At 38.3% G+C, this 24,351-nt stretch overlaps 1 protein-coding gene across 1 annotated transcript in view; it reads left to right on the top strand.

The window, feature by feature from the left end:
• Positions 1-24,351, top strand: part of REV3L (REV3 like, DNA directed polymerase zeta catalytic subunit) — a 124,483-nt gene that overhangs the window by 97,877 nt on the left and 2,255 nt on the right. The window contains exons 19-31 of the mRNA XM_054821467.1: positions 4,650-4,765; positions 8,415-8,533; positions 9,162-9,280; positions 10,292-10,433; positions 13,383-13,627; positions 14,637-14,745; positions 15,631-15,837; positions 16,492-16,601; positions 17,517-17,631; positions 18,447-18,584; positions 20,141-20,331; positions 21,229-21,475; positions 22,906-23,115. Of these exons, the coding sequence (XP_054677442.1) occupies positions 4,650-4,765; positions 8,415-8,533; positions 9,162-9,280; positions 10,292-10,433; positions 13,383-13,627; positions 14,637-14,745; positions 15,631-15,837; positions 16,492-16,601; positions 17,517-17,631; positions 18,447-18,584; positions 20,141-20,331; positions 21,229-21,475; positions 22,906-23,115 (2,068 nt within the window). The remainder of the gene's footprint in view (positions 1-4,649; positions 4,766-8,414; positions 8,534-9,161; positions 9,281-10,291; positions 10,434-13,382; positions 13,628-14,636; positions 14,746-15,630; positions 15,838-16,491; positions 16,602-17,516; positions 17,632-18,446; positions 18,585-20,140; positions 20,332-21,228; positions 21,476-22,905; positions 23,116-24,351) is intronic.

Here is a 24,351-nt window from a genome sequence, read left to right as displayed (position 1 = left end):
AAAGCAGTATCAGTGCCCATCCTTTTAACAAAAGAGCACTATGTTGGCAGGCACACCTCTTATTCCTTTTGTGTTAGTCCTAGCCAGCAGCTTTCAAGTATCAGTATTACAGCTTACTAGTTTCTTGCAGGTGTAAAAGCTGGTCTCATTACAATTTCTTTTAATAAAACAGCTTAAACTGATGATGAAGACCAACTGGATAGTATGCTCTAAAAATTGTGAGGTTGAGAGGATGAAAAAATCTAAAACTTGTCCTCCTTAGCTCATGCACAGCCTGTCATCTTTGTGGTAGCACATCAAAAGGGCGGGGACAGAGAGAGAGAGAGTTCACTTGAGCTCACATCAACTAAACCTTGGGTTTACGTGTTCTTTTTCCTATTTGGAATAATGTCATCTTTTAGCTCCAGGCATCTCCTCTAGTTAGCAAAAAGAATACCACAGGAGATCTCAACAAATGACACACTGGTCCAGTTGGGATTGGGCTGCAGGAGAGGGCACTTCTGCTGCATAAATTGAGACAGAGTTGATCAGCAAGGAAATAAGAAGCAAGAAACAGCAGCACCTCATGTTAGGTGCAAGAAATCTGATAGGTCTGTTAAACCTGTTGCATAAGGTAGACCTTATGCATACTGTACTGCCAGAGTTTGGGGTCCCAAGTGGTGTTCAGTAGAAAGGAGTTCTACTTGAATATAATCTTACTTTGTTTTTTCCTTCAAAGATAATTCAGAGATGCGCTTAACCAAAAATTATTTTGATTGTAAAGTTAAGGAAATCCCTAAACATCCATAAATTTGTTAGTGCTAATTATATTCCTTTGTGCATATACATTGTGAATGTGTATAATGTGCCATTACAGGCAATCCCTAATGGCCTGTACAAACAAGACTGAGTTCAAAACTAGCACTCTGGTTTATTTTTTTTATCTTTTGAGTGATAAACTTTCCAATCTACATGTGAATTTATATAAAATTGTGTTAAAATATGTAATATTTAAGTTGGATGCAATTTATTTATATAAGAAAATGCATATATCTGAAAACATCATTAATTAAGTGGGTTTATGTCTTGTCCTATAAAACATCTTCCCATCTGAAGGGTACTAGAGAAACAGTTCTTGAGATTGTATGCAGATGGTTTACAGAGGTCATTTTATTCATTAGCTTAAAAGAGAATAGTAAGATTAACTCAATAAATGATGAAATGTATTCAGTTGCAATACAAATAGGGGTATTTGCAGTAGTAATGTAATAACCCACTAAAATTTGGTTAAGTAGGAAGTGAGGGAGGCAATGCACTACTTGGGCAAGGAAAAACCCAAAGCAGCTGTCCTTCATCACAAGTGGTAGCTGCTAACATAGTTGCGGCAACTTGCTGCTTTCAAACAGTATACTTGTTTCTGTTCAGAACAGGCTTAAAAGAGCAAGCAAATTCCTGACATAATGACTACTGTTTTACGTATTACCTAAGCAGTTCTTTACAAGTTTCTCATTCGTGTTTGCATCTATCATGGCACCCATCTGCATAATGTCTTGCCCTGCATAAAATCTACAAGTGTTTTCCATTTTGAATTATGTGAAAACAGTTTTCAAATATGAATGTAAATTACTACTTTTGTAAGATTTTCCTTCATTTTAAATAATCAGTATTGTTTTGCACTGTGCTAGGACCAGGATAGTTTAGCTGCAAGAATTAATGTGAAAATCTGTTAATTTTTTAAACATTTATTCTATGACTGTATAAACCATTACATAATTCCTTTTTATTTCAAAGCTTAGATGGAGCTATTCATAATTTTGGAACCTCAATTGGCAATCATTGTATGTTGTGCAGAGCAGCAAGTGGTCATAACTCTTTTTGACACTGATTCTGCTGCTGGAAAGAACTGCAGGCTAGCTTCACAATTTGTCCATAAATTGTTCCATGTAGCTTTAGGTTTGTACTACTGGTAGAATAGGCTTCTAAAATGAGTAAATTTACTATTTCTACTCCTGATGATCACTTCCTGTCTCCAAACCCAAGAATCTTTCAACATTAACAGCAAATAGCAGAATACACCCCAAATGTAAATTGCTAGTTCTTTTACTTTCTCTAGAATGCTAGAAATCAAAAACTTACTTTAGAATCTTTGGCTTTAGTCACAAATTGTATCAAAACCATTCCTTCACAGGTAGAAGTAGGTAGTAAAAGAGGTTTTTTGCAACTTTTGCTGGCTGCTGCAAAAGCCCAAATTGTAATGAAGAGATTGCCATACTAAGAAGATTCAAATACTTTTCCCTTTATTTTTTCACAAAAAGTTAGTGTCCGTGGCAGAAGTGTGGAGAAGCTCTTTTCTGGAGCTGTTCTCAGAGTAGTTAGTTACTTCAGAGTAAGCTGTCATCTGCCTTTGGCTGGAACACACAAGCTAGGAAGACACTTTCACAATAAAGACTGAAGCTTCATTTGTAATGTCTGTGATACAACTTTAACTTCAGATTCAGGAAAAGGGTATTCTTCTATATCCAACAGTCAGGAAATATTGGCATTTTTTGATGTGTTTAAGGATACAAAAGTACAGAGATCCTGTTCATAAGCCATGGCCCCTGTCAACACGCTGGAGGGAAGGGATTCCATCTGAGGGATCTTGAGAGGTGGGCCTGTGCAAACCTCATGAAGTTCAGCAAGGCCATGTGCAAGGTCCTGCAAATGGGTCAGCGCAATCCCAAGCACAACTATAGGCTGGGCGAGGAATGGATTGAAAGCAGCCCTGAGGAGAAGGACTTGGGGGTGTTGGTGGATGAGAAGCTCAACATGACCTGGTAATGTGCGCTTGCAGCCCAGAAAGCCAACTGTATCCTGAGCTGCATCAAGAGAAGTGTGACCAGCAGGTCAAGGGATGTGACTCCCCGCACTCTGCTCTCATGAGACCCCACCTGAAGGACTGCATCCAGCTCTGGGGTCCCCAATATAAGGAGGACAGGGACCTATTGGAGCAAGTCCAGAGGAGGGCCACGAAGATGATCAAAGGGCTGCAGCACCTCTCCTGTGAAGACAGGCTTAGAGAGTTGGAGTTGTTCAGCCTGGAGAAGAGAAGGCTCCAGGGAGACCTTATACCTTCCAGTACCTGAAGGGGACCTGCAAGAAAGCTGGAGAGGGACTGTTTACAAGGGCATGTAGTGACAGGACAAGGGGTAACAGCCTTAAGCTGAAGGAGGGTAGATTTAGATTAGATATTAGGAAGAAATTCTTCACTGTGAGAGTGGTGAGGCACTGGAACAGGTTGCCCAGAGAAGCTGTGGATGCCCCCTCCCTGGATGGGGGCCAGGTTGGATGGGGCTTTGGGCAACCTGGTCTAGTGGAGGGTGTCCCTGCCCATGGAAGGGAGTGTGGAACTAGATGATCTTTGAGGTCCCTTCCAATGCAAACCATTCTATGATATGATATGATATGATACTTCTCCCATCAACTAAGGTCTACAAGCCTGTGTCCTGTTGTGGGGTTGGGCATAGACTGTGGTACAGGACCCTCAGCCTATTGTCCAGTTTTCTACCTCCTGACAGCTGCCCTTTTGTTGTTCAGTTCTATTGAATGCTGCCTGCTGGAACTCAAAACCCCTTGACTGAGCTGCATTGAAGAGGCAACTATTCTTCCCAGCGAAGCTTCCTTTCTTTTTTTTGCAATAAAAATAACAGATATCTGATGTTACTTTGGCCAGTCTCTTTCTGCCCAGCCCAAGAAAAGCATTCTTAGGCTCTTCAGCAAGTGACCAGATCATGACTTCTGGTTTGAATAGCACCTACTCGTAAGGCACACGATACAGGCTCCTCTGAGCTATCTCCTGCCTGTGCTTTGACTTTGAAGCCACCTAGTCAACTCTTCTCTGAGCCTGATTGGAAGATGGGCGGTGACTGTGTCAGAAGACAATTCTGCCTTTTTGTCATACCTGAGCCAGTCAAATTTTCCACCTGGCATGAGATACAGCATAAAATGAGTTATTCTTGTATCTTATAGAAAGAAGGTTATCCTAAAGGAAGAGGTATTTAAATGAAACTGGTAGATATGGCTGCTTTTCTCCATGTTTCAGTTTTGACAGCTCTCGCTCAACTGTGAATTGTAACTTTCCCAATAGTCACCATTTAGGATCAGAAGCGTCCTCTGTTTATTATAAACTACACTGCAGTGTGTGTGCCACATTGTTATTTGTAAAACATTCATGTAGCCTAGTAGCAAATTCTGTTCTATTTCATAAAGGAAAATAGTACAACAAAGTTTGGGGACAGGACTGTATTTCATTGCACGTCTGTCTTGTGCTAGTTGCTAGGTTTCAGTTTATGCTCAATACAGCCTGATTCCATCAATAAAACATGATTAGACCTAGATTTTGTTCTTCATTTTTAAAGACTGAAATAATATAAGTATGTAAAATAATGCTTTCTCTATGAAAATATTCTTTCTAAATTTTTTTTCAGTTGAATGTTACTGAAAATCCTAAGTGATTGTCTGTTTTAAATATTGTCTTCTAGTCCGGATGCTGCTTTCATAGAAACCCATTGTGCCTGCTTCTTTTTTAAACTCGATATGATTAGAATGAAATCCTGATTATACTCTGTTTATGGAAAATATTTTCTTACATAATATGAAGCTCATTTTCTTTTTTCCCCCCACCTCTCTAGATACGATCCAGACATTTTGTTAGGCTATGAAGTCCAGATGCATTCCTGGGGTTATCTCTTACAGAGGGCTGCTGCACTAAATGTTGATTTATGCCAGATGATTTCTCGTGTGCCAGGTAAGATACTCTATAGGGTTTCAGTTCAGTTCCAATAGAAACAAGTTGAAATCTATGAATAAATTAAAAAAATAAATGCAGAGTATTTCTTCAGATGCTCCTCTTTTTGTTGTTGTTGCTGTTGTGTTGTTATAGGTATAATCACACACACACACACAAAATTGAAATACCAATGAGATTCTGGTTTTCAGGGTTTTCTGAATTTTTAAATTCCTTGTGTATTCCACTTCTGGGTATGTCCGGTATCCGTGAACCTAGACTCATTTTCAGGAGTCATGTGTGTTAAGTTTTCACTTCTTGGACATTCTTCTGCTACCAAACCTGCTCTTGCAGGTCTTTTCAGTCACGTGTATATGTCATTCAGGGTACCTACCATAATCATTATTCGCAGTTTCTCTGGCTGGGATATGAGGGCGTAAAGATGCTCCTGAGCAGCACTTGTCCTGGTCAGCAGCTATGTAATAAAATCCTTGCTTTAAATAGCCCTTCTTGTACTGTTGGCAAATTTTACTGGTCCAAGCACTGATGCTTTCCTCCAACATTCAGAGAAAGATCTGTTTGGGTTTTTTTCTTGAAAACATGGGGAAAGTTATCCAGGAGAGTGGTAAGCCTAGCATCTATACTTAGCCAATCAATAGAAGCTATCATTCTGAAGAATGCAGTTAGTGAACAGCTAAAAGAATAATGGTAAGTGTTGCAGTCAAAGGCTTCTTAAACCTCCAAAGATCACAAAGGTTTACTGCTCACTGTAGAAGTGTGGCTGAACAATCTCTTCAGTTTGGGACAGGTAGCTACTGTGTCTCTGCTTTTGTTCTCAATGGCTGAGTCACAGCTCTTGTCTTGCAGGACAGCTGTGTCTGCACTGGGGTTGATGCAGAATCAACAGTTAAATCAGCAAAGCTCTCGGTATTACCCATCTTCATGACATAAGCTGTTCAAGTTACTGGAATTGGGATACACACGAAGAGTTCATCAAAGAAGAAAGGTTACTTCTCTGGGAACTGTGTGGTTCTTGCCCTATGCATTTCACAGTGGGGCTTTTTTCCCTACAACTGTGAAGTCCCACACAGCGTGGGCTCAGTTGTGGTGAAGGAAAACAGGGTTGTAGCCCTTAACATCTTTGGACATAAAGTTCAAGTGGGCATGCAGGTCATAGGCACGATCTCCACAACACTGGTATTCATAGTACAGATGTTCTTGTGGTAGATGCACACCCAGAAGTGGAATACATAACACTTAAAACGTTTCTAAGAACTAGTGTTATTGTAAGGTAAGTAATTACTCTTTTTTTGACTGAACTGCAGGAGAAAGATAAGGAAATGTTCACAGTGATGAGCTCCTCCCAAAAATGTCACGTCATAGGTGCGAGCTTGCATGCATGACCATAAACATACAAGTGTTGTGTTCTCTGTTGCTTTGTGGCCTCCTTGTCCATGGTTTTGAACCCACCTATGTTCCTCTTGCTTTTCCAACCCCTGTGCTTCATATTTCCCTCCCTTCTTCACATGCTATATTTTCAGAACAGGAAGTGCTCCTTCAGGCCGTATGCTCTTCTTTCCTCCTATTGAAATAAAGATGGAAGGTACTTTTTCCTTCCCTTTCCTGTGGGTTCAACTTAAAAAAGAAGCTGGACTTCTCTCTGGTTTTGCTTTATTGGCTGAGTCTGGTGCTGCCTCTGCCATTTACAAGTGAACTATTCATAAGTCATTAGGACACACCACAAGAGAAGTGAGTACTGTGCCTGTGCATAGTGGCATTTTTTGTGTGTGCACTGTGGCCTCCTATTTCATCCTTTGCATCGCACCTCCAAGTTAGGGAGTGGGTAACAGAGTGTGAGAGGAGACTTCTTTTTATTTCATCTCGCACACTTGAAAGGTAGGAAGAATGTCCATTTCTGCTTCTTAATAACTTAGTTTCCAAAGAGGCTTACATGGTTCTGACGACATATTCCACACACTAGTTGTAGAGTACTACAGGGTTTTGTAATTTTGCAGTGCTCATCACACACAGGGCAGTGGTTCTCTTGTGACCGCAGTATACTTAGTTGCCTGTCTTTGCCAGCAAGACAGGAAGTGAACTTAAGAAATGTAGGGAATCTCCTAAGCAAGTCAGAAGAGAACTAGGATGACACTGTGGAAAGTAGAACCAACTGATAGTTTCTGCTTCCAATTAAAAAAAAGGGGGGGAGGGGTGGCTGTCTAAGTTCCTCACTTTGCAGGAGATCCAGCATGGGGAAATGAAGAAAAGCAGAAGAAAAACTGTTGCTGCTTGTGGGTTTTTCCATCTAAACGTGAAAAGAGAAATTGATATTTTCCCTCCTTAAAAATCTGAAACAATAAAGAGGTTAAAAAGATGGTATGCATTTTGATAAAGTGTATGAAAAGTTTGCTAAATTTTGTCAAGGGCCTGTGATTTATTGATAAGGTCAGTAAATGACAAATTGGCTTTCTTATCCATGTTTTGATTGATATGATACACATTTGAAAGATCAGCGTACGAAGTTAGTCTGTATTATGTTGATTCACAGCAGTTCTGCAGAATTTCAGGCAATTTTTACTTCTGTCTTCAAGGGAAAAATGTGCTTCGTGGCTGTCTGAGGAACGGATTGCTTAGTTCCAGTTGTTACTGCAAAGCATTGTGTATCCACACTCCTATACACTCTGTCCAAAATGTTCTGCTTTTTATTAGTAGGGTACTGTACAGGGATATCTAATAAATGAGTAGTGGCAGAGCACACAATCAATAGTTGAAAAATGGGTATGGGTTTAGAATTGTGGGGTAATTGCCTCAAAGTGCTTTCTCTTCTGTTAAACTAATAAGAAGGAACAAGACTAGAGAATCAAATAATACAGTGTGTTTTCATATTGAATTTTAAACTGTGTTGTACATTTTAAAAGACACCTGTGTAAACTCAGGAAAGAATACCAAAACTATAGCCCTAGGTTGACAGGAAAAAAAGACAGTTTCAAGAAACGTATACCAAAAAGACTGTCTTCTCTTGTGTTGTAGTATTTCAAAGCATGAAAAAACCCAAGGATGGCAAAAGAGGATATCTCTCTTGTACTTACACAAAGTTTCAGACTGCTACTTCTGCCTCTGCATTTGTTCCTTCCTATTTCCTTCTCTCTCCGTTTGTGCTATCTAGAACTCATGTGTACTTGCTCCCACTGTAGTGGGTTTGCTTTTACTGTATTAAGGGCGCTGAGTTTTCTCTCCCGTGATCTGGTTCCAACTGTGTAAGGTCATTACAAGTAAAGCCTTAAGTTATAAACTCCTTAGGGCAAAAATCAGCTTGCTTTTTTTTTTTTTTTTTTTTTTAAATGTTGTGCACTAATGCACGTGAAGCTAGCTCTTAAGTAACATTCAGTATTGCTTAACCAGTGTATTCACTATGGAGAATATATTGCCATGGACACCATTTCAGTGAAACTGAAGTAAGCGTTACCTTCAGAGGGATGTGTAAGAGCAGAAAAACCCGGAGGAGTTTTATTTAGAGTTCGTGTGGAAGACTGGTAAATAAACAATCTTGTGCAATCAGTCTTTAGGAATTCTTATTTTCTAGAGAGCTCAAATTGGAAGAGGGATAGCTTGATCTGGTGTTGACTGTCCTATAACTTGTCTAAGTATATTCTCTTTTTAATGTCTTTAGATGAAAAGAAAGAGAACAGATTTGCGGCTGAGCTGGATGAATATGGATCAGATACAATGAGTGAAATAAATATTGTTGGGCGAATTATCTTAAATATTTGGAGAATGATGAGAAATGAGGTAAAGTTTTTAAGAGTGATGTATTTGACATACTGTTCTTTTAATTATTGTAGACTTTGAAAATTTCATGTTACTTATGTAACTTTTTGTTCTTTATTTGTACACCTTTTCAAATAGACCTATCTGCCACTTTGTGAGAATGGGTTCTGCATATCACTAAAATGTAAAATACTGAAGCCTTTATCTTTCAGCAGTGTTTCTTAATAATACTCCTTTTCACTTCTTTGTGGGTTTTGAGAACAACTTACCTGTTTTAGCAATTTGTCTATTGTGGTGCTTTTACTAAATTAAATACTTGAACTTATTTTAAGCTGTCAGATTTAGTCATTGTTTTGTTGTTTATGACCTTACTTTTAATACTTAAATGGTTCTTTACAAATCTTGTTCTGACCAAATTCAGACCTGATCTTTGTGATCTACTTAAGTCCTCATATTCTTTTCAATTGTTGAGAGACATTCTTTCCTGACTTGTAAATAGCTAGGGACTTCTAAATATAAATGTTTACCTTTTCCACAAAGAATACTAATAAAAAGTTAATAAATTAGTTGTTACAGTTTTTTAAAAGTAGAGATTTCTTTGACTATGAAAGACATTATGTGTGTTATCATGCCCTCTGTGTTTTTCTAGGTGAATCTAATGAATTACACTTTTGAAAACGTGGGCTTTCATGTTCTTCATCAACGTTTTCCTTTATTTACTTTCCGAGTTCTGTCTGATTGGTTCGATAATAAGGCAGATGTCTACAGGTAACAATCTATTAATGCATTTTGTTTATTCTTTTCAAGACCAGATTCATAACATTGGATAGGTATAAGATAAAAGCATAGGAAGAAGTAATCAATTTAGCTTAGGTACTAGAACATTCTATATGCAGCAACATGAGATTATTTGCTCTGCTGTTCTGGTGTGTTCTGTTGTGCAGTTGTACCCTCAATATTTCATCTTTGTGTATTTTTCTGTTTAAACTACACAAAAACAAAACAATTTTTCAGTTACAGTTTCAACATACCTGAATAGACGTACTATTTTGAAGTTCTTTAAGGTCTTTATTTAGTATATGCTATTCATCAGAAGGACATTTAATGAACTGTCAGGTTTCTGTTTTACTTCACAGTGCATGTCAACCAAGCTAGGCTTAAATATAGTACAGAACTGTGCAAGACGTTAAGACAGTAACTATAGCTGCTTAAAAATACCTTAATATGACACATATCACACTAAGCATCACTCCTCCTTGGAGTGATTTGGTGTTGTGTGATATGAACAATTCATAAAATTGAGTACTGATGTGAACGTCATTTGTGACATACATATAATTTCTGGAAAAGTTAAATACTTTTTTTCACTAGGTGGAAACTTGGTTTACTGCTGAAATTATAAATTTATGTTCAACTGAGGTATTCTTAATACAGAAGGATGTTTCCACAAAAGTCCAGTCAGTTAAAAAAAATATGTAAACAGATGAAGAGAAACTCGAGTTTCTGTTTCAGTAATCCTTTAGGGCAGTAAGGAAAACAGGATACAGTATGTCGTTGAGATATGCCTTAACAGTAGTTTGCTGTAACACATTCTGTGTGTATCTTTAGAATACGTAAATGTATGTTTATGTGTGACACATTTTTGAAGAGCCGTATGAAAATGTCCCAGGAAAAAATTTATTTGCTGGTTTGTAACAAGCTATCATAAAAATACATTTTTCTTAGTAGAAAGATCAGCAGTCTCCTGATTTGTTTATAATGAGGCATTCACCTTCACAGATGGAAAATGGTTGATCATTATGTTACCCGGGTCCGTGGGAATCTCCAGTTGTTAGACAAACTGGATTTGATTGACAGAACAAGTGAAATGGCGAGACTTTTTGGTATTCAGTTCTTACATGTATTAACAAGAGGCTCCCAGGTAAGAGATAGTTTTCCTTATACTTCACAAAAGCAGAATAATCTTTAGAGATTGTTTTAGTTCTTCAGTATCTTTTCAGTCAGTATATGTATTTTCCTAAGGTCACAGAAGACTATTTTGCATAATATGAAATTGAAACGTAAAGGAAGGCAATTCAAAAGCAGTAATAATGCATTGAATGGTTAGTCTCAGAGATTAAAAATAGCTGTTAAAAATAGAGTGCCCCAAATGTGATCACACCAGTGAGTCTCTTCTACTGACTTTGGGAGCACTAAGTTTTCCTTTTGAGTTGGTATTTTTCACATTTCAATGAGTCTGAAAATGAATGCTTTTTTAAAACATTAAGAAATATAATTGAGCATGTGTTAGAAAGATGAGATGATTTTCTTCCAGGGCAGACAAAACTGCATTGAATATATTCTAAGTGACATTTCCTGTCAAGTAGACCTCTGGGTGAGATTCAATGATAAGACAAGAAGGGCTCTGGCTTTATTCAGAGTATGTGTCATGCAAGATGTGTAGTTTTGTTATTTTGATACTAGCATCAGAAAGAAAAGGGAGCAGGACAGAGTGAGATTTACACTACTCTTCCTTTGAAACCCCAGCAGTCTCCAGTAATACCAAAGGCTTTCCTTGCCCAGGTTCTGAACGACTAGAGTAACGAGACTGTTCCTGTGGCTTCACAGGAGCCATGAACAGCACCTGAAATGACAGACTACTCTCTCTCACGTGTGTCTGCTCTTCTGTTGTCATCTTCTTTCCTACCATAATTCTTCTTTCCTACCATCTTTCTGCTTTCTGTTTTAATAGACATTTAGCTGAGCTGACCAGGATTGATTACTTTCCCAACTTCTGCGGACAAAAAGACATCTTAAAAACTAATGTCCTAAGCAGACCAGCATTGCCTTAAGTCAGCCAGAAACGGGAGTGCCAGAAGCTGCAGTTCCTTAACAATTCAACCCAATTTAAAAATGTTGCCACCTTTTTTACTTTGACTGGAGTTACCTGTATCATCTCATGACCCAGTGCAGGTTCTTGTCAGTCTTGCTGGTACTGGCCCTATATTTTGGGGGCAGCCGGCACTGGCAGCAGAACCATGGTGGCATTCAATAGGTATTTGCCAGTTTAGCTCCCTGATGTGGTTTACCATGTTATCAGAAAAGTACTGCTGTTAGAGCAAGGGAAGAGAAACACAGAGTTAGGGACAGCGAGGTTAGGACTGGCATACTGCCAACATAGATACGCTTAAACTGTCATGATTGCAGCCCGCAAAGACTGTTCCGCCTGTCATTTTCTCAAATGGCTGTGAGTGGGAGCGAGCAACAGAAACATGCTACATTTTCTATCCTGACTGTTCTTTTCTTTTCCCTTCTGTGCACGTATGTTTTGTTTGCATTGAAGCTTTCTATATGACAAAAATGGCAGTTGCAACAATTCCCAGTCACCTCAAATAATTTTATTTTTTTTTACTCAGAAGAATCATCAGCACATTTTATGAAGACACTCTTTTTCTCCTTAGCTGAAAAAGATGTTGTAATGGAATAGTACTAAGAACAGATTTCAGATATTTTAAATTATTTTTTCCATATTTTTGTATCTCTTACTAAGTTTTACAAGACCTTTTTTAAAGGTGATTTTTTTTATTTTATTAAGCTATCTTGAATATTCCATAGAGGACTAAACAAATCTAACAGGAGATGGTCATAGGCATACGGATTATTAGTCAGATGATTGAAAAACTTGCTGAAAACTAGGAAAAAAACACCCTAGTTCTTGCCAGATCCAGTTCCTGACCACTTCATCACACATCTGATCTCATCACTGGACACAAATTAGTGTGCAATTAGTGCAAGGCAACTTTCAAACCCCAACCTGTTTGTAAGGTGGCAGTGTCTTATTAAAGCTGTTGGTTCTGTAAGCTCATTTATAACATCGGAGTTAAAAAAAGTATGCCCAACCCATTCAGTACAATGATTGAATATGTAGTGCGTCAGGCAGAGCGCTTTTGCATAGTGATTTAGTTGCTTACAAAGCACAGGATTTTACGATTATATAGGATTGTTCTTTGATATTTGGGGATTTTCAGTCCTTTGCCACCCATGTATGTAACTTTCAGCTGTTCTGTTTTTTATTGTGGATGGACACAGTGAATGCCAGGCTATTAGTGCTTTTAAAGCCTTAATAAAGCATTGAATAATACATAAATAACTAGGGCTGTTTTTTTTCTCATGTTGCTACCTCCACGTATGACATTTTGTGATCTCTTGAACAAGGTGGAAGTACTTAAACTTTTTGTTATTTTTATGCTTCCTGCACTACTTATGGCGTTACCAGGGAGAAAGCATGATACCCATTGCAAAGCAGCTGACTTAGATTCTTCCCTTGGTTCTCTTGCTGCCAAGTACATTCTGCTTCTCATGGTCAAAAAAGCTTGGAGGCACAATCATCAGCTTACACAACTAGCATGTCATTTCTCTGTTTTCCCAGATGTTGAAATAAAATTGCTGTGCAGATTCCTATGGAAAATGGTCATCAACTGCATATTAGACTTTGTTTTCTTCAAACAAAGACTTCTGCAAGTCTAACAAAAATAGAGTTTAGCAAATGCTCATTCACTGACTGTAGTATGGCCATCCATACGTATTGTTGCGGCCTGTTGGATGTTTATTTCTTTAAGCTGAGCTGGATGTTTATTTTTTCCATAGATAAAAATTAGAAGTACTTGATTTTCAATGATTAGGACTAAATGATGAGGAAACACATTCCACTATCTGTAGTAGAAAATATACATTAAAAATAAGAGTATGGCTATTTATTTTGGAAAACTAGTTGTCCGTACTTTAAATTCAGGATATGTTAAGTGCATATTTACAGGGTTTTAATACACCCATGTTTATTCTGCATTTTTGAAATTCTAATTACAATGATTATATCCAAACTGTTTTGCAGTATCGTGTGGAGTCTATGATGCTGCGTGTTGCAAAGCCAATGAATTATATTCCTGTGACACCTAGCATCCAGCAGCGAGCTCAAATGAAAGCTCTGCAGTGTGTTCCCTTGATAATGGAGCCAGAATCCCGCTTCTACAGCAATGCTGTTCTTGTATTAGATTTCCAGTCGTTATATCCTTCCATTGTGATAGCATACAACTACTGTTTTTCAACCTGCCTGGGACATGTTGAAAACTTAGGAAAGTAAGTTGTTATTCTTTTCTCACAAACTTTTATTCCGTAGAGACGTCAGCATCTTTCCTAAGGTCCTGAGAACCCTTGGTTGTCATTGGAAACAATGGGCATGTATGAATAGCACCATTTGCTGTTACACAATAGGGATGATAAAGATCTACTATGGGGGGGGGGGGGCGTGTATACGCACAGACACACACATATACACATCAATATGTATTTTTAATTAAATACAGAATTAGACTCTGTTCTGTTAAAAGAAAAAAACAACTCTGTATATGCATGTGTGTACACCTGTTCCATTATTGTGGTGATTCTAGTTTTTAATATTGCTTGAAAATAAGTTAAAATGTTATATAAATCCACTACCTATTTTCAAAACTGGACTAATATTATTCCTCTGTATGTTAATAAATTGTTGTTGTTCTCTTTTAACAGTTGTAGTTCACTCTGGTCTTAACTATTCAAAATGAAAAGATACAATGAGTTATTCTGTGAAGCATCTCTTATTGAGCTTAACAGTAATTCTGTTAATTGGAAAAAAAAATCTCATTGCTCATTATAATTACCTCTATAAAACAATATGTGGAAGAATGGGAAGATGCATGCGATGCTTCCTAGGTGTCACCATCAGGTTTTCAAGTTTCTGATTCGAAAGTCTGGATTTCTAGGAAGAAAATATATGTAAGGTGTTACTTGGTAAACATGCATGGTTTCCATATGGGATTATGGTATGAGTACATGCCTCCACTAACTCAGCATTTGGAAATAATGTATTAATGCAGACCAGAATTGATAAATGATGCATGTGTTGGAATTTAGCCATTTATTATTACTTTATTATTAGAGCCTTTTGCATGTAGCTAAGAAGTCTTAAATGATAGCATGTTTGTTTATCCCTGAGATTATAATTGTGATTCTATCCTTGCTATCAGTGTTTCAATGTGAATTGATGCTTTTGCTCGATTGGGCTGTAAAGGAATGAATTGTCTTCATATTTAATTTTTCTCTTTATTAGATATGATGCATTCAAATTTGGCTGTACATCTCTCAGAGTACCTCCTGACTTGCTTTACCAGATCAGGCATGATATCACAGTGTCACCCAGTGGAGTAGCTTTTGTCAAGGTAATGATATTAATGCTCTGTGACAGGCATTTTCACTTCCTGTTGGCTGACTAGCTTAAGATCAAATTGATATTGTAGTTTATATTTTGCTGCATTAAGAGCAGACAGAAGAGGGGAGATTCAGTCTCTCATTTCCCAGTGTTTTTGGTATTTGTCGGAGTGCTGAAATTCTGGCAGTTCAGGATATAAAATGTCATCTTTATGCTTTCATTTATACTGAAGACTTAGTTCATCTACAATTAAACTGTATTTTACTTGTGCAGTTTGGGGATCAAACAGTAATTATCTGTGTGTAACACTTCATTCTCCTCCTGCCTGCATAGCAGAATGCTTTCCTAGAAAAGGAGTCATGGTTCAGGAGCTGAAACTCCCTGACTTGCTTTCTGTTGTTCTCATTTTATGTGTACTATTGGCTCATTTGTAATGGATTAATAAATATGGCCTGGAGCTCTTACAAATATTTAGCCAATCACCAGCATGCATATATTTAATGTAAAAAAAAAAAACCAAAAACCCAATTTTAAGTGAATAATATTTGCAGAATTTTTAAAAGCTAATATTCCTTTAGCATTTAACATTTTGAGAATTAACAGTTAAATACTGAAGTCCCATTTTAGTTAATAAGGTTTTCTACACATTGTATTAGTGGAGCTGATGAAAACAAAGAACAAAAAGCTATTTGCCCTGTCCTTAGGAGCTTTGCCTGTATTCTAGGTTGCTTGTAATATTTCTGGGAAGAGCCAAACCATTGGTGCCTAAGGCATATTGCTAATGAATTTGTCGTCTTAACAGTGATTATCTAACAGTTCTGAGTTTTGCTTTTACTTCTAACTGTTTAGGTTGGGCTTTTTAATATAATGTTTTTCTTTGTTCCCTTTATGGCAGCCTTCAGTAAGAAAGGGTGTGCTGCCAAGAATGCTAGAAGAAATCTTGAAGACTAGGATAATGGTGAAACAGTCAATGAAGGCTTATAAGCATGACAAGGCTATAACTCGAATGCTTGAAGCTCGCCAGTTGGGTCTTAAATATATAGCTAATTTTACATTTGGTTACACTGCTGCTAATTTTTCTGGAAGAATGCCATGCACTGAGGTAAGGGTTGCAGATAAAAATGCAGAAAAACTGTGGAAAAGGCACTATTAATAAAGTATAGGCAGATAAAACAGTATTATTATTTGAAACATATTTAACCTATACCTCCATAAAAACAGGTTTTATTTGTGATATTGAAAATCAGAAACTTGGGGTTTATTAGTGAGGTTTTTTTTTTTTAAAAAAGTCTTATTTTTCTTCTTCCCATAAAAGAGCATTTGGAGTTGGCATTTCTGTAGAAGTCTCTCCAATGGTAGATTGGATTACAGTTCTAATAGTGGAAATAAAATAAAACGTGATAGCTGTTTCATAGTTTTCATAAAAGGAGGAATCAGCAGAATCAAAAAACTAGAGAAATGACCCTAAGTGTTGTTGTCTTGTTCCTTACACTTCTAATATGCCTAAAGATGATTAAACCAAATTTTCCTTTATTGTAATTCTTAATAATTTTTAATTGCTCTTCCTTTAATTCTTGCTATTTTGGGGTAATGTAAACATTCTTTATTATATGCATTTAAACCATGAAATAAAATATATTGTTGCAATATAGTAATTTTCATAAACAGATCAAGCGAGGTTGGACTATGTTTACCAAGAGGTAGTATTGAGTTTAGCAGTAGAATTAAGATTATCAATTTATCCTTAACTTTGCAGGTTGGGGATAGCATTGTCCACAAAGCCAGAGAAACATTGGAGCGTGCTATAAAACTGGTGAACGACACAAAAAAATGGGGTGCTCACGTTGTGTATGGTGATACTGACAGGTAATTAACGGTCTTAATTAATGTTTTAAAATCATAGTAGTTCTTCATAGATATATTTTTCTTTTGTCTCAACAAGGGGAATTTATAATACTGAAAAGAGTATGTGGACTCTCTTTGGGATGTTGCTTACTGTCTTGCAGAATATGCAAAGTAAAAATTAATTTTCTTGGAGTTTCTTTTAGAACTCTTAGAAACCATTTCGAGGGTTTGCTTTCTTTTGAAAATTATGTGGAACAGAAGGGGGGAATCGTATTTTTTCAAGTGTGACTTAATATGTCTTATTTATCAAATGAGTATTTTTGTGTCTGTTTTTTATTTTGGAAAATAGTAGGCATTGCACGTTGATACTTAGAGGAAGGCACTATTTTAAGCTTCAAAAGCAGATACAATTCAGAAGCAGCCACCAGAGCATACAAAGATATTATTAGGCTGTCTGAAATACATCATATAAATATCTCCTCTTTCTTAGTCAATCTTTCATCTAAATAATAGTCATGCTCTAGGCATATCTGTCTCTGGTGCTAGACTTGGATAATTTTTCAGCCAGGGGAAACAAAGCTTGTCTGGCTGTCCTTCCTTAATAACTTGTGAATCCAATGACTGATTTCTGCCAGATTTGATGAAAGACTTGAAATTTCAGAGATACTAAATTCATAGTACCTTCACAAAAAAAAATTTAAAAAAAAAGTTGGAGCAAGGAAGTAAAATCCTGTTGCTGCCCATAGTAGAAAAAAGGGCATACCAAGAGCTCTTTACAGTTCTCTCATGGGAACTCAGGTTTTTGGCTTTTCTAGCTGAAGGAAGGGAACAGAATTGATAACATCTCTGCCTTGCCACCAGGAAACTAGAGCTTATAAGTTTCAGGAACTATGTTGAACAGATTTGTGCTTATTTCCTATGTCTGATTTCTCGTAGCATATTTGTACTCTTGAAAGGAGCCACAAAGGAGCAGTCTTTTAAGATTGGTCAAGAAATTGCTGAAGCTGTAACAGCAACAAACCCCAAACCTGTTAAACTAAAGTTTGAAAAGGTAAAAGGAAAATATTTTACTTCAAGTGTGTTGGGTGAAAACTTTGTTATCCTAAAAAATAAAAAGTGAGGGTAAAAGATTTTTCTGGACACTAACATAGCATAAGGATATACAGATATACAACAATGGTGTGCTGTGCTGTTTCTGCGGGTATATTGCAAGCTCCTTAATGCCTCAGGGACCTTATCAGAAGAGCACTGCAGCATGAACAACAAAAAGAAATATTCCTACTTTCACATGGCAAAAGCGACCATGATGCTAAAAATCCATTCATGAGGAAACCGTTCTCTAAGCATAGGCATTTAAAAAACATGCTTTCCCCAAATCAAGGTACTAACTGATTTTAGGCACCTCATAATTAGATGAAGTTTGAAAATGGAAAGTTCAAAGCCACTACTTTTGCTGGGAAAGTTTTTTCTCTGATGTTTAAAATGAAGCTGTTGTCTTTTTAAGAAAGAGAGATAAGAGAGATAATACAGTTACATTAAAAATGCTGACAGGTGCAATCCAGAAAAGTAGGGTACTCGAAACAAATTATGCTGTGTGTCACTTTTCATCTGAGCTTCAGGTTGCTTAGCTTTTACAGCTAGATGAAATATAAAGTGATTTAAGAATGGAACACCACTGAATCCCAACTTCCTCAGCCATCCTTTAATAGTCCTTTGATCTAGTTTATTGTTTTAATGATTTAAAAAAACAACCAAAAAACCCCCAACAACAAAGCAAAGTATTCCTTAGGAAACCCCCTATGTTCAGAGCCACCTTATATTCCCAATACATGCCAGATTGAGCTATCTTCTTTCTAAACTTTCCAGGTATACTTGCCGTGTGTCCTGCAAACTAAAAAGAGGTACGTGGGTTACATGTATGAAACACTAGACCAGAAGGACCCAGTATTTGACGCAAAAGGCATAGAGACAGTCCGAAGGGACTCCTGTCCTGCTGTTTCCAAGGTAAAATACTGACGCGTTTCTTTCTGAATGAAAAATGGTATATGGTTATTTCATCCTATATTTAATATTTATTAATATATTGTATATACAAGGAATCTGGGGGTGCTGGTCAACAGGCTCAGCATGAGTCAGCAGTGTTCCCTGGCAGCCGAGAGGGCAAACTGCATCCTCTTGACCAGCCGGCCAAGAGAGATGATTATCCTGCTGCATTCGGTGTTGGTGTGGCCTCACCTTGAGTGATGTGTGCAGTTCCAGGCCCCACAATCTAAGAAGGATGTGAAGGTCCTTGAATGCCTCCAGAGGAGGGCAACAAAGCTGGTGACAGGGCTGGAAGGAATGTTCTGTGAGGACCAACTAAGGACTTTGGTTTTGGCTGGTTTGGAGAAAAGGAGGCTGAGGGGCGACCTCGTGGCTCTCTACAGCTTTCTGAGGAGGGGAAGTGGAGAGGGAGGTGCTGAGCTCTTCTCCCTGGGATCCAGTAACAGAACACATGGGAATGGTTCAAAGCTGCATCACGAGAGGTTCAGACTGGGCGTTAGGAAGCATTTCTTTACCGAGAGGGTGGTCAAACACTGGAAGAGGCTTCCTAGAGAGGTGGTCGATGCCCCAAGCCTGTCAGTGTTTCGGAGACATTTGGCCAATGCCCTTAATAACATGCTTTAACTTTTGGTCAGCCCTGAATTGGTCAGGCAGTTGGACTAGATGATAATTGTAGGTCCCTTCCAACTGAAATCTATTCTATTCTATCCTATTCATCCTTTCTCAGAGTTTCTAGTCCTTGTGAGTTGTCTGAGACTTTGTTTTTCTAGTATGAGCCGTTTGAAAGGGAAAGATCTTGCACAGTATTGCAAGGACTTGCACTTTCCATCCTAACTACTGTCTTTCAGCCCCTAAAAGCCCCATTAAAATCCCTCAGCCCCATGTAAGTCCTCTATGAGACCATTCTTGATCCGGTTCACTTTAACTGGAAGTATTACTCCAAGATGAGTGAAGCACACTGATGTGTTTACTAAATAGCTTGCTTACATAAATACAGTTTAGCTAAGAATTTATTTAAAATTAAAGTTCCCTGGCTGTTTATTTTAAGTTATGTATTGGAATGTTAAAAAGAAAAGGCTCTTGTTCTTAATCAAGTCAAAACAAATTTATCCCAGTAAGAAAAGTAACCGCTTAGGAGGATTTACTTAATTTTTCTTTTTAATCCCAATTCTTTTGTTTGTTGAGGTGGTCAGAAAGTCACGGCAAAATATTTTAGATGACAGGAAAATGTAGTCGCATACTGTGGAAAACCTCTGTAATTGTTGAAACAGTCTTAATGCTGGAATAAGGATAATGTTATGAAAGATGTGTCAAACTGAGAAAAGTTGTCCAGTTATGTGTTTATGAATGTCTTTGGAAGAGAATGCAACCATTTGTTATATTAACATTCTAGTTCACAAGTTACTTCTTCTAAGCAGTGTATTAATATTTCCATATAATTTACTTAATTATTCAGAATTAATTATTTTTTAGTTAAACATACGTGTTTTTCTCACCTTTCTCCTTTGGTTGTAAAGATACTTGAGTGTTCTATCAAGCTGCTATTTGAAACACGAGACATAAGCCAGATCAAACAGTACGTTCAGAATCAGTGCATGAAGTTACTGGAAGGAAAAGCCAGCATGCAAGACTTCATCTTTGCAAAAGAGTACAGAGGGAGCTCAGCTTACAGACCTGGATCCTGTGTACCAGCCCTGGAAATCACCAGGTAATGAGATCAAGTGCTATTCATAGATATTTTCTTCTCTTGACCTTTGTACTGCCAGGTTACGGGTAGCAGTGAGATGTCTCCTTCAGATATTGTTGCGGCAGTTGGCTCTGACTTTCTTCTGTGGTGAAGAGAGATCAGGCACCAGGTAGTCCTAGAAAGTCATTTCGTAGTCCTGGAAAGAACCACCCATGTTCAAGAGTAAGGTCTCTTGTCAGGACGCTGTAACGGTGTGTTCACTGCTGTTACTTAGCTTTGCTTTTTGTGCAAGGGCTTGACTCTCCAAGGTTGCCCATCAGTCACGGATATTAGATATGTTAAAAATTGTAATAGTGATGTCTCACAGTGCTGTGAAATACATTACCAGGCACAATTCTTCATTTTTTTAAAAAGTACCTTACTTAAAGTTAATATTTCATGCTCTTGATATTGTTTATCAGTAATAGATAATGTGAGCTGGCACATTTTGCCTCCTTGCCTAATATAAAATGTCTTCAACTTAAGCCATGTTTTTTTAAATAAAATTAAATTCAAGTCCTGGATTGATACCTGCTTCAAACTGTCCTTTGCTTTCAGGGTACTTCAGCTCTTTTTAGTACCCTGGCTGCTCTTTATTAAAATATTTATTTAAGGAAGGGGTAGCTAGAAAGCAACCTGCATGTAAATCCAAGTGACCTGAACCAGGACGTATCTCTAGGGCTCATGTTCTAGGTTCTAAAATTTGGGTCTGATTGTGAGGCAAATTAAAAATGAAACAACTTGGTCCTGTGCTTCATAATAGACACTAACTTCAGTCGTCTGGAGAGCTACTAATATAAGCAGTTGGGGAACTTTGCAAGCAAATGAAGTAACTCTGAATTTGTCTCTGGATGCATTATAAAGGCTATTTTTAAACAGGCGAATGCTTGCCTATGACCGTCGCTCCGAACCACGAGTTGGGGAGCGAGTGCCCTACGTCATTGTGTACGGCATGCCTGGGCTGCCCCTGATCCAGCTGGTGAGGCGGCCCGTCGAAGTCCTGCAGAATCCCAACCTGAGGCTGAACGCTACGTACTATATTACCAAACAAATTCTGCCACCGCTGGCTAGGGTGTTCTCACTTATTGGCATAGACGTCTTCAGCTGGTACCATGAGTTGCCACGGGTGAGTGTTTGAAAACAGATTACAAATGCAGTTCATCTACACAGTGTTTGGTTTTATTGTGACTTTTAATGGAATGAGGTTTATATGAGGCAACAGCAAAGGTTATTTTACAATCACAGCATTTGATGTCCAAACATGCAGACCTGATTCTTAGATCTTCTGTGTGGGTTTTTTTCTTCACTTAGTAAATCAATTTTTGCAGCCAGCCCTTCTGTGCAGGGTAGACCACACTGTCATCTCTATTTTCTGATCCCTTCCATAGTTTAAAAGAATATTTTGCCATAACTATATTTTTAGTAGTACTGGTATATGAATCTATTTAGTTGTACCACCTTTTAAATGTCTCTACTATAGAGTTTTTCCAAGATGTTCTGAAGATCTTTCCTCTTCACAGAAAAGGTGGTAATGCTCCAGCAGCAGGAACACTTTTTTAAAAATCAGTATCACCAGAAATTTTAAATGAATTATATCCAAAACTGACTTTCCTGAAAGTTAAAGAAATGCTTGAGATGCAGGAAAAGTGTTAGATAGCTGGATTTTAGTTTGTGATTCCCCTGACAAAAAGGGATGGTGAAAGACAGCGTATCTGTGTAGTTTGGTTACTCTGCTTAGCATAGATTTCAGCAGCATAGCAGTACATCATGTTTCCCACTGCAGACTTTTAATATAGCCTTGATTGATTTCAATTCTGCTTCTTTTCTCTGCCTTTCTGATGGCACTGTGACACTCACCTAAGTGTCTCCAACAAGCTGCTCTAAAAAGGCAAAAAGAGCCCTGACTTTGTGCAGGGCCAGGGAGCACTGAGGGGGTCACAGGGAGCAGAGCAGCTGGGTGTTTGAAGCAGGAGGGTGAAGAATGGCACAAAGCCTAAGTCACACCACACCAAGGGCCAGTGCACAGAGTGAACTTCGCTGGGTGAGGAGGCAGTGGTGCGGCTCTGTCCGGGGAGATGGGAGCATGAGCCAGAGGCACAGACCAAAGGGCCGTAGCGGCTCTGTGGCCAGGACTGCACCAGCACTGAAACTCCAGGGGAGGCAGGGTCTGGAAGGCAGCCACTGGGGCTGCAGCCAGGGCAGGTTTGGACATGAAGTAGATTGGCACCTACAAAGGAACAACTGCAGGAGGCAGAGGTTGAGATGAGATCAGGAATTTTGCATGTCACTGAGGATTTCTTTGGTAACCCTTTCTCTCTTCTGGTGAGATTCCCTGTGAAATAGCTGCGGGTGGGCTCTGTTCAGTGCATCATTTCAGGGGCAAGTGCTGCGCCCTTCAGAGTGACGCGATCCATGTTAATAATTTGTGCGTGAACCCACGCCCTGCAGGCTGTGTTACACCTGCATACTCCTTTAAAAAAAATAGGCTGTGTAATTTAGGAATAAGGGCAGCTGCTCTCTTAAAAGTTCATTAATGCTTAATTATTTTTTTAACAGATTCAAAAAGCTGCCTCCACTGCCCGCAGTGAGCTAGAAGGACACAAAGGCACAATATCCCAGTATTTCACGACCTTACACTGTCCCGTGTGTGATGAACTGACCCAGTATGGGATCTGTAATAAATGCAGAAGCCAGCCACAGCATGTGGCAGTAATTCTCAACCAAGAAATCCGAGAGTTGGAGCGTAAGCAAGAACAGCTGGTCAAGGTATGATTAAAGCATTGTCAGATGTCCGTCAGCCAAAGACGGGCTGAAATTTCAAAGCAGCGCATTGCTGAATGCCCCCAGCAGAAGTGGGAAGTACAGTCCGGGTGTTAAACGTGTTACAGCTTGTTTGCTTTTCCCATTGCTGTTGAAGGCTGCATAGCAGCTGTTATTCTCCTTAGCTGGGGCGTAAAACTGAAGGCACAAGGGGGGGGGATCAGAACAGAAGATACTTTTCTCCTTTTCTTTTTTTTTTTTTTTTTTTACAAGTATCTTACAAGGTTTGTGGGTGCCTTTTTATAATGACAGTGATGGAGTTGTAAAAGTATGAAAGATTCACCTTTTTTTGCATTAAAATAACTGATGATGTTCAAGTAACAAAAAACATTTGTCCCAGAAAATGTATTTATTTATATGTATAACATGGATGCATTTTAGCTTGGGGGCTTTCTTGTTACCTTTCCTCTCGATAGGAGTATTCCAGGCTGGTTTTTTCCCTTGAGCTAGAAGTCAATTAAGAGGGTAGCTGACTGTGCTCACGAATATATTACAGCAAAGCACAATGCCTCCCCTTGCAGAAACACACGCATATCCTCACCTAATTGTCATACTGTTGTATTTTATAATTAATAAATATTTTTGTTTAAATTGATTTTTAGCACTAACGCATGAACCATTTTAAAGACTTGTCTGAATTGCAGGGATATAAATGTTCCCATAGCCTAGGCATTGATTTGATAGGTTCCCATGGGGCTCTGTTGCTAGAAAACTATTATAATTCACTATTCATAAATATTGCAGTACTAAGGTGTGGACTTCTCTTTCTTGCTGTGTTTTGTAATACTTGCTCTGATCTGCATTGTAAATGGCAGTAAAGTAAGGCGATGCGTGTTCTGCAGTTTTCCTGTGGTAACTCTGAACCTTTTACATAGCTTTTGTTCTGCAATAAATCAGAACTTGGCAGATTGGCTTAGGCCCGCAGAGGGATCAGTGGGTTTGATCAGAACAGGCTTGTGTCCCTGCAACATGCAACGTGTCGCAAGGCCTGGGATCCCCTTCTGGTCGGTGTTTGATGACCCAACCTCTCTGTAAGAGCTTCTGTCTTATTTTAGTATGAAGATGTATGTATCCTTCACAGCGAAAATTCTTGGACCTCTTAATTATAAACATGCCGGAGTCAGCAGAAAACTGATAGAACACTGAATTGTACATAATTGTAAAACACACTTAAAAATTACG

Source organism: Grus americana, chromosome 3 (genome assembly GCF_028858705.1).
Source record: "Grus americana isolate bGruAme1 chromosome 3, bGruAme1.mat, whole genome shotgun sequence".
Taxonomy (NCBI): Eukaryota; Metazoa; Chordata; class Aves; order Gruiformes; family Gruidae; genus Grus; species Grus americana.
Note: the sequence above shows the minus strand (reverse complement) of the source record. Positions and strands in the feature narration are given on the sequence as shown.